Source organism: Pteropus alecto, unplaced genomic scaffold (genome assembly GCF_000325575.1).
Source record: "Pteropus alecto unplaced genomic scaffold, ASM32557v1 scaffold50, whole genome shotgun sequence".
NCBI lineage: Eukaryota > Metazoa > Chordata > Mammalia > Chiroptera > Pteropodidae > Pteropus > Pteropus alecto.
Window position 1 is genome coordinate 1,915,012 of NW_006431918.1, and position 10,575 is coordinate 1,925,586.

A 10,575-nucleotide genomic window follows, 5' to 3' on the forward strand; every position below is an offset into this window, starting at 1 on the left:
GTTTCCTACCGTATATTCCATTCTCCACTTTCTCATCAGAGCACTCTTTTTAAAAAAAACAAACAAAAAGCACAGGCTCTTTTCTCCTAAAGAATGAACCACAAGCTAAGCAGTAGAGCAAAACAGGCCCTGTACAGTCTCGCCCCAGCCTCCTCCTCCTGCCCGCAGCCTTGGGAACACACGGACTGTCATATACTCTCCATCTCAGAGCTCTCGCTCCTGCAGTCCCTTTACTCAGGATGGCAACTGCCTCAAATGTCCTCCTCCCCTTCCCCATCCCAAGGTCTCAAAGTCGCCCTCCTGGTGATCTCTTAATCACTCCTCAATTCCCAGGCCCAACGACACCTTTTCTAAGTAGTGTCCCCTCTCGCTCCATTCCCACTTCTCCCACGCTGTTATGCTCCTGGGTTAGTGTCTGTGTCACTCACCTAGTCCATGAGCTATTTTAAAATTACAGTTTTACTGAGATACAGTTGACGCGTAATATTGCGTTCGTTTAAGGTATACCACATAATGATTTGATGTATGTATATGCTGCAAAATGATTCATGGAATAAGTTTAGTTAACGTCCTTCACCTCGCGTAGTGACACATTTCTTTTCTTGTGACGAGAACTTTTAAGAGCTACGCTCGTAGCAACTTTTTAATATACGATACAGTGCTGTCAACTATAGTCACCGTGCTATACATGACACCCCCAGATCCTAGTTACCTTATAATTGGAAGTCTGTATCTTTTGACCACCGTCACCCACTTTGCTCACACCTCACCCTCTGCCTCTGGCAACCACGGAACTAACCTCCCCTTCGAGTTATTCTTTACTAAGTGCTCCCACGTGTATGCTAGATGCCTGTGTTCATAAACTTCAGTTTGATTTTCTTTTGTTAACCTGTCTTTTATGAATCTACTTCATAGGCCCCAGTTGGAGAACCTAGGATGGTGGAAAGAAAAATATTTTTTTCCCTCTCCTACAGTATATAAAGATGCTTCTAAGCAAAATTCACTGTGCGTAGGGTATCAGGGAGGAAAAGGTTTCACATGAGGATACCGTGGGTTGGTCTCTCAGCCATTAGCATCTGAATGCAATCGACATATGTGATGACAATTGATATGCTGTCAAGATGTGTTTGCTTGTTGATATTGTACCTTTATTTCTTTTTCTTAAAATAATTTTATTAATTCTGATGCAGGGTGTTCAATTTTATCTGTGGCCTAGTAACAATAGTATTATATCTTTAACAGAGCAGGGAGGAGGAGAGAGAATGAGCTCTGTGAGACTGTGAGTGGTAGCAGGCATGAATAATTCGGCTTAGATATAATATTTAATATATCAACCTCGCTGAATCTTGCGGTTTATATCCACTCTAAATGGTTCATCAAATAGAATATTTTGAAAAGAAACTCAGTTTATATACCTCTAAGAGAAATTACAGTTATAATGTTTAGTAAAATGTCAAATACCATCTGCAAATCAACACGATATAGGTATTTAAATTCAGGTTAGCATGGGGAAACTGCTCAAATAAATCAGCTGCCAAATAGTTAGGGATTTGTAAATATACCAGCTACACAAGATTTTCTACATACAATAGTCATTCTATTCATACCTGAATAATAGCGATGGTACCTTATAGGCATATTCACTGAAACCTGTGTTCTCCCATCCTATGAAGACACACCCAGGCCTGACTGGATAGAAAAGAGGGTGAAGCCCTATAATGTAGTTAATGGGATGAAAACACCTCTAACAGTAAAGGACTCATCCCCTCCACCCCCCGCCTTCGAGTATTTTATTTCTCTTGGCAAAATATAATGAAAAAAGATACCCACTGTAATGGGAATTTTGTGGTCCCTGAGTTATGCTTTCATTCTTTAGTTCATTCTAGAGAAATGTACGTACAAAATGAAAACATCCCCAGCTCTTAGCTTTCAACTTCTATTTATTTGCTTTATAGTACCAGCAAGAACGAGGGATGCTCAGTTAAAAACAACAAAAGCAAAAACAAAGAAAAAAGCATGACCACTTGTATTTGGACTATCTCGTGAATCAGGATTACAACCCAGTCATTTGTGGGTGTCATTCAAAGGAGGACCAGGGCGAATTTCAAAAATACATTTCTGAGACTGGCAGCCTTCCAATTCTGATGGGTGACGATGCCATGGACCTTTATTGAGCGCTTAGCATATGTAAGAAATAGAGATGAAGGACCGATGGGCACCAATTATCAGAGAGATAGAGAGAGAGAGAGAGAGAGAGACAGGCTCTTTGAAACTTTTCTTGGTTAAGAAGAAATGGAGTTTCGGGAGTTTAGGAAAACCATAAAACAATTCCTTAAGCTACATAAAAAAGGCTTCAGGTAGCTATAGAAAGTGATCGTTAGTTGAGAAGGCTGTGAGCTTGTCTAATGACATAGAAAGTTCTAAGAATGGAGTTAAAACTCTATCTCTTTGGTATAATTTAGGCATGGTGCTACCCAGTGACGAAGGACAGAGTGGAGCAACATCCAAAATTCCTGCCAGATCCAGACTTCAGTTATCATCCTCGAGGACAAAAACAGAAAAGCCTCGGGAAGGCACAGAGAGAAGCCATATGCCTCGGGGCTTCGTGAGCAGCAGCATATGACGAAGGCATGCATTCTTCACGGAGGATGTTCTGTTCTCTGGGGTGAGCTCGGATGTGTGTCACATTCTTGTTCAGCTGGCCTTTAAGAATTCTTGGCAAAATCGAAAAGATGCTACCGATGTTTTTCTGGAAGTCAAGTGTGCTCAGCAAAATCCTATCCAGACTGGATAGGCATTGACTGGCCAGAAGGCCCCACTACTGAAGGTTATGTTATCAGTTTTGGAAAGAAGCCAAGTGGCCATCCAATAATTTTACTTTAAAAGCAATTAATAGCTGTATTCTTGACTCATTTACAAGTAGCTTCTGGAGAAGTTGTACATCCCCAGGAAAAGTCTGGAGTCAAATATGATTTCGTGCAAAATTTGGTTTCATTGTCCTGACTGAGCAGCATTGGGATCAACACTTAGAGCTCTGAAAATATCCTGAGCAAAATGAATTAGGTCAGATGATGTGACTGTCTACTTTTAATCGTGAGTACGTATTCTAAATATTTTGGAGACCAAAGACACATATACACATGTGCAAGGACACACGCACACACACACACACATACACACACACACATGAGTACGTATTCTAAATATTTTGGAGACCACAGACACATATACACATGTGCAAGGACACACACACACACACACACACACACACACCCTCCCTTGTAAGAACCAGTTATAACCAGCAATGCAGAAAGTGCAAATACTGAACTCATTTTCTAAATCACCAGTATCTGGTAGAGCTGCTGGGTTTTTACTAATGTTTCGTGGTCACAGTAATTGGTTTTCTCTTCAAATACATTATGCGTTCACAGCTGTGGTCTGAAAATCTAATGCACGGCCGTTCAAAATCTAGCTCAAAGGTATAGTCACACAAGTTGATTTGTGTCTGGTCTATCGACCATGAAAATCAGCATACAGCTGGTCTGCAGGGAGCTGGGACAGGGGAGAAAATTCATCCAGTGCGTGACATCATAAAGCTTCAGGTGTGCCCTCTCCGACAGTCACTCTGATCGTCCTAGAATAATTAGCCCTTTGGCATTAAAGAAAACCTTTGATACCTGATCGGATCCTTCCTCCTTCAGTGACATCTTGGGACTATTAACAGTCTCTTTATTCTCTGCCATTAGTGCAGTGAGGAGTGACATCTTGGAGGGCGCACAGTGGGGGAGGGTACAGCAGAGGCTGGTCTCCGGATGCCGCCTGTCTTGCTTCTTCTAGACAGCGCCTGTATTTTTCTGACATCTCCCTGTGCAGCCCTTGGATTTGGTGGCCTGGCTCACTTCCTGCCCTCACACAACGGACGGTGTCTCACCAACCACCAGTCTGTGGCTTCACTTGCTATAGCCCTGGGAAAGTCCCTGGAGTGTCCAGCCAGCCAGCTGGTGGGATTCTCTGTGCACGGTGGGGAGAGACTCGATTTTATCAAACATGACCGAGGCACCGGCCTGATGGTCACACTAGAATTAAGTGGCACTGGCTCTGGTTTCCTGCTCACTCGAGGTCTCCACAGAGATCTGAGTTCAGCAGCGGCTCTGAGCCAGATTCCCTGCAGCCGTCCTTCCCTGCTGGTGTTGGGAAGAGCTTGTTTCCTCTTAAGCTAGGTGACTCTGGGGCAAGATCAGAAAGCGTGGCCTGCAGATCTCCCTGGTGGCAGTGCAGAGATCATGACACAAGAGGAAATCAGCGTACCGCTGGCCCACTGGCCTCTGCTTGGGTCCCACCCGCACTCACACACTGCGGCCCGGAAGAGAAGCCTATGAGCTGCACACGCAGCATCTCGACTCACAGACACATCAAACGGACACTGTGAGAGGGTCATGGTGTTCTCAGACTGAGAAAAAGTGAGAGAAAAAAGTGCTTTCAGACACGGGAATTCTCTTAGGGCCTCATTGGATGACGCCACCGTTATGGGATTGAGGAGACAGAGAAAACCGAGGTGTGAGGTTTTCTCCCTGCTGGAGAGTGATGCAGAAAGACAGACGTCCCGATGCTGTAGGCTGGGCTGTGCTTACCGGGATCCCTAGGGCTTTAAGAATGTTCATCTTGCACATGGGGCAGGTGCGATGGTCTAGAAGCCAGGGGTCAACACAGGACTTGTGGAAAAGATGCCTGCAATGAGAACCACACATCTTAGAGCGGCGGCAACTGCAGAGACTCCCTCGTCCACGACAGCCCAGAGACCCGTCCGAGGTCACTCAGCTGCTCGGTGGCAGAGCCAAGACTCAAACCTCTGTCTGCTAACACATGGGCCAATGTGTTTCCTGTTATATATAGCCTGTGGCGACAGTCAAAATTGGTCTGGATCCCAGGAGTGTCCTATATGGTTCCAAGTTTCAGAAAATGTAGACAATGTAGAAACAGAGATTTCTCTTTCTCAACAGGAAGAATGTTTACTGGAAAGAATGCGCGTGGTGAAACCTACAAGCACCTTTCGGGATAACTTGACTGATGCTGCTTTTACGTAAATCTGAAATTTCTTTTCCTACAATCAGAAGGCACTACAAAACAAAGCCTCATTTCCATTAATATTTGGGGTCTAACGTAAAAGGACAGAAGCTTTTCACAACACAAATGACATTTTAAGTTTTTATGGCTGCTGGCTGTCAAATCAGAAGCCAGAGTGAAAGGTACGGTAACCTTTACTGTTTGTACAGCGGATGTGCTCAGCTCCACGGTCATTCCCTGTGCCCGTCCTTGTGGGCCCTCGCCCTAGTGGCAGGATGAAGGGGGCGTTTAGTAGCTGTGGGAGGGCCTCCCTAAATGAACTCCCTCTCAACTTGGCTCTCAAGAGACCCCTCAGACAGAGCAAGGACCACTGGAGTCAGAAGCTTTTCTTCTCACTCACAAGACTCCAGACCACAGGCAGGAGGAGCCAGAAGTTCCTGCCTGGGGCAAGAAGAGAGAGACTGTCTCAAGTAAGAGGACTTCCTGAGGATTCCGCCCCTGCCAGACCCCTCTCTGCTCAGCGGGGCTCTGTCCCTCCTCTTCTATTATTCTGACAGCTCTAACAATCGTCTCTGCGTTAGAGGGCGTGGGGCTCAAGTGCTTGAAAAGGACCGCCCCTCCCCATCAAATGAGGCGAACGTGCCCAAAGGGACCTTTTAAACTGAACCGGAGAACTACCCACTTGCCAAAGATGAGATTACAGGGTATAATCAGACTGGTGATTAGAAAGGGAGAGTCGGAACTTAGATGTGTCATCACGTTTGCAGATTATCATTTGGAATGCCCCGTAGGTTCGCTGCTTGGAAGGTGTGTGTCGCGTTCATTCATCCCTTCATCACGCATTCACGCAACGAGCAGTGTGTGCCGAGAACTGCACTCCTTGCTGGGGATCAGCGTGGTGGAGATCTGGCCCCTCTCTTGGAGAGCATAACAGGAGAGACGGACATTAATATAATAATCTAAATAAACTACTTAATGATGACAGTGCTAAGTATGACATTAGAAGAACAGGGAGTTTTTTTTTGGGCGGAGGCTTATAACTGGGAGACTTATCTTAGTTTAGGGACACAGGGAGAGGTGCCCTGATGAAGGGCCAAAGCTGACCTGAGGGCCACACAGACACCACATGAAGGGGAGAGGGAAGGAGGAGGGTTTTCTAGGCTGGACGCTGGCTCGGACGAAAGCCTTACTGGGCACTGGAAGAAGACCAGTCCCACTGCGGGGGTGGTGGCGGGAGGGTGATGCTGGATGGCGTCCCTGCCTTACCCCGCAGCCCCGCCGGGAATACCATCCCTGTGTCCAGGCTCTACATTCAGGAAACACGTTCCTCATCTGAATTTGCTCACTGACTGCTGTTCCTCCTGGGGGAAAAAGTCAACCATTCTGTCCCTTCGATCGTTCTGTTGTGTCTCCTGAACACACGCTGGAGTCAGAATGACAGTGGGACCCATCACTCGCTGTTTTAGCTTAAATAAGTCACTTAACATCCCCGAGTCTCATTTGCTCATCTGTAAGAGGAAGATGTATCTATTCAGGCAGAGAGGGCTTCCCTGAGTCTCTAGTCCACAGCCAGTAGTTATCCTCCAACACACTAAGTTATTTCTCTCCATGCACTGGTCCTTCTTTGGGCTCCTCTGTGATGGTTATGGTCAGTTCTATGTGTCCGCTAGGCTATTCACTGACACGCTCATGGGGGGCATGTTTTGTAGATGTGATTAATGTCTATAATCAATTGATTTAAAATAAAGGAGATTATCTCAAATAATCTGGGTGGGCCTCATCCGATCAGTTAAAAGCTTTTAAGAGAAGAAATTCTGCCTCCAGAAGGCAGCATTGCTCCTGCTCAGTTTCCAGTCGTAGGCCGGCCCTACAGACTCCAGACTCGTCCTCCCCTATAATCACATAAGCCAATTCCTTTAAAATATATAGTGGGATATAGTGGTTCTCTGGAGAACCCTGACCGATACATCCTCCAATGAGAATATAAACTCCATGTGTGCAAATTCCTTCTTTGCCTGATTCACCGTTGTATTCCCAGCATCTAGAATAGTTCCTGGCACAAAGATGATGCTCAGGAAATAACTGCTACATAAATGGATATTTATCAAAGGCCCTGGCATGCCTCACGGCCTGCACATGACTCTCAAGTCACGTGGACTCCTCCTTCCGAAATTGCTTTCGCGTTCATGGCTTTTCTTTTCTCAATGCTGCTCCCTCATTCACAATCTCATTACCTTTTTCCTGTATTATTGCAATAACACCCAGACTGGTCTCCACGCCACCAGTTTTTCTTTTCCCGTTCTCTTCATCCCACTCATCCTTGCCAGATTTATCTTCCCAAAATAGAGTATGAGTTATGTCACCTCCTGGTTCCATTCTGTTCTGTGCTAGGCGCGGGTACCCAGATGAGTAAGACGAAGTCCCTCCCTTCAAGGCAGTGCCTCGGTCCTTCGGTGGTTCCCCGGGAGCTATAACATAAAGGCCCTTGGAAGACCACTATCCTGGATCCATTTTTTGGCTCTTTGCTCTTAGGCACGTCTGAGCGTTCCAAGAACCAGCTCCTCATCTGTGAAATCTTACCTTATAGGTATGGAGTTTGCAAGTGTGTGCGTGTGTGTGTGCGTGTGTGTGTGTGTGAGAGAGAGAGAGAGAAATAGAGAGAGAGAGAGAGAAAGAGAGAGAGAGAAAGAGAGAGAGAAAGAGAGAGAGAGAGGATAACGCCCATAAAGTGTAAACCTAAGTCCTTAATTGTAAGCTGCTGTCATTAATTACACCACTATTGCATCTTATTTTTAGATATCGTTATTACTCTGATTTCTACATTTAGAATAAACTTTCTAGCGTTGAGAGCAAGTAACTGCAAGCTTTAAAAAAAATCAAAGGGGGACCTAAGGGCAAAAAAGTGCTGAAATGACACATAGGATGATGATGCTGATAACTAACTAACACTCATTTATTTCTAGCGCCGTATTTCTTGTGTTAATTATCAAATATGAAGACTGCATCTTTATAATTGGGATTGTAAAACAACTTTTTCCCTCCCAAAAGCAAAGAAAAATAAAAGGTGCTGGACTACATAAATAAACAAAAGAACAGGGACCGAATCTGCAGTTTAGGGAAATGCACCAATGTTTAACAAACATCTCTAAGGCTGAGGCAGTCTCGGCTCTTCCTGGTTGTACAATTTGCAGTAGAGAACGGTCCCTTTTCATGTCTTAACAAGGGCTGCAAGAGAAAGTACATCCAGAGGAACAAGGGGACAAGTTAGGCTCTCTCTGAACTATCTCAACAAGCTGGAAAGATGACAGAAGGTGGACCAAACCTTCTTTACTCATAAAAAAAAAAAAAAAAGCAAACATCTTAGAAAGCGTTCTTCAAACACCTGACAAAAGATGATGCCGACAGCTGCATCATAATGCCAAGAGGACTATGGGTAATAAAATAAGTTCTCATGTTTTTAGCAGTAATGAAAATCCAGCTCAACTCATTTCTCTACTGATTCTTGTTTTCTGTTGTCTTTTCACCTGTACGTGTGACTTCTGCCCCAATGAAATGACATTGTTTTCCCCATCGGGAGAAGGAAGGGCTGGCTCTGTTCCGGCCTTTCCATCTCATTCACTTTTGTAGGCTATTAGGTCCCGCCACCTTGCCATTGAGATTGGGATCCCGTAGCTTTCCTTTTGGCACCGATGCGAGCTGTTTCATTCTCCTTGGTGAAATGGTCATCAAAAAACGTGAGTCACTCAGGGACCTAAGAATCCCATTCACCCAGGCAATATTAACTATTTAAATAAGACATATCCAGTGCTTCTATGGGTAGTTGAAATGTTTTTTCAGAGCCTCTGACTCTTATTTGCAAAACTGTCAGTGAAATAAGAGTTTTTAATGAACAAACCCTAATTTGATTAATAAGCAATACTTACTGGTTATGAAATGCCTATGTCCCAGACATGTTACATACATTATTAACTCACGGCAGCGCTACGAGGTAAAAATTATTATTCCCATTGGATGGAGGAAGAAGCTGAAGCCCATTGAAGTAAATTAAATTACCCCAAGAGCTAGTACTCTGCAGAGCTAGGACTCAGACCCAGGCCAAGCCCACTCTCTACCGCCCTTCCTGCCCCCACAAAACTGTCGTGAGCAAGAGTGGGAGGAATTCAACATTTTATTCTTTCCAATTGTATTTCTGTGCTCCAGTTTCGAGGAAGCAGTATCTTAGTTACAGAGGCTGAGGATCAAGCAAAACCAAAGAGAAAAGTGATCTGCATGTAGTGTATTTGCTTGGCTACGGAAGGGAAAAGCTGTCAAATCTTGGCTTCATCAGACCGTCTCTAGATAGGGGCCTGCTGATTTATTTGGGAAGAGGAGAACACTGGCCTCCAAATGCTCTGTACTTCCTCAGACCCCACTGCCCAACCGAGCTGGGTGGCCACGAGCTGGCGGCGCCACCACTTGTCCATAAACTTTTCAAATTTGTATCATCAAATGCCCCGGACGGTAATATCCACTTTCTGACAACGTTCTTCTCGACCTGGTCTGGCTTCTCTTTCTTGCCTGAGCTTTCTAAAATACAAACACGATACCACCCCAGACTCGAAATGCTTCAACCGCTCCCCACTGCCTATAGCACAAAGTCAAAGCGCCTGAACACGGCACACAGAACACAGACGCGGCCTGGCCTCGTCACCTCTCTGTGAGCCCTCGAGTTCACCCCACGCTCTCACCAGGACTCAGGACTGCACTTGCCACTTTTTTCTGTGCATGTGGCCAACCTTGCTCACATTTCAAGTTACGGCTCGGCTGTCCCGTCACTTTCTTGAACATCCCGCCTCTTTTCTCCAAACTCTGCCAAGGAGAGTTAGTTTCTTCTCCCTCTCCCTCTGCTGTGTTGCCCTAAAACATGTTGCAGCAGCCAAGTATGTGCTTTTGCATAGAGCGTAAAGAAATACTGATTCCTTGGACATCACTGTCATGGGTCCCGTCGAATCCAGTTTGTAAAGTCCCCAGAGTCCTCATTTCTTTGTGCTCTTTGTTTGCAATGGTGACAGCTTTGGTGTTCAGGGTTCGAAGACCACACCTTAGCTTTGTGACCTTGGGCAAAAGGTTAAATTGGCCTGTGGCTCAGTTTCCTGTTAGTGTTTTATGACGACGTTCTTTAATGGTCACCCTCTGAAGTATTGTTATTGTTCGAGATAACCCTTCAGAGGATTGTTAGATGACAGTTAAAGGACAGAGGACACTTAGAATACTACCTGGCACTTAAGAAGCTAGAGTATCATGGAGCTTTGTGTTTTCGTTTGTTTTTTTGAGTCATTTATATAAGAGTAAATTAAAAGTATTTTAACAACTGGTACGGAAGGATAACGACCAATCAGAATGGATGCCAACTCTAACGACGAGCTCTACAGGCTCAGCGGTCAACCTGGTTTACTGCTCTGTGACCGCGTGAGCTGGTGGCACCTTGGAGGGTGGAGACAAAGTGTTTCTATCTACGGCTGAAACCTAGGA

General features: G+C 45.1%; 1 protein-coding gene across 1 annotated transcript in view; it reads right to left on the reverse strand.

The window, feature by feature from the left end:
• RNF150 (ring finger protein 150) overlaps positions 1–10,575 on the reverse strand; it is a 185,255-nt gene that overhangs the window by 30,538 nt on the left and 144,142 nt on the right. The window contains exon 7 of the mRNA XM_006906229.3: positions 4,632–4,728. Within this exon, the coding sequence (XP_006906291.2) occupies positions 4,632–4,728 (97 nt within the window). The remainder of the gene's footprint in view (positions 1–4,631; positions 4,729–10,575) is intronic.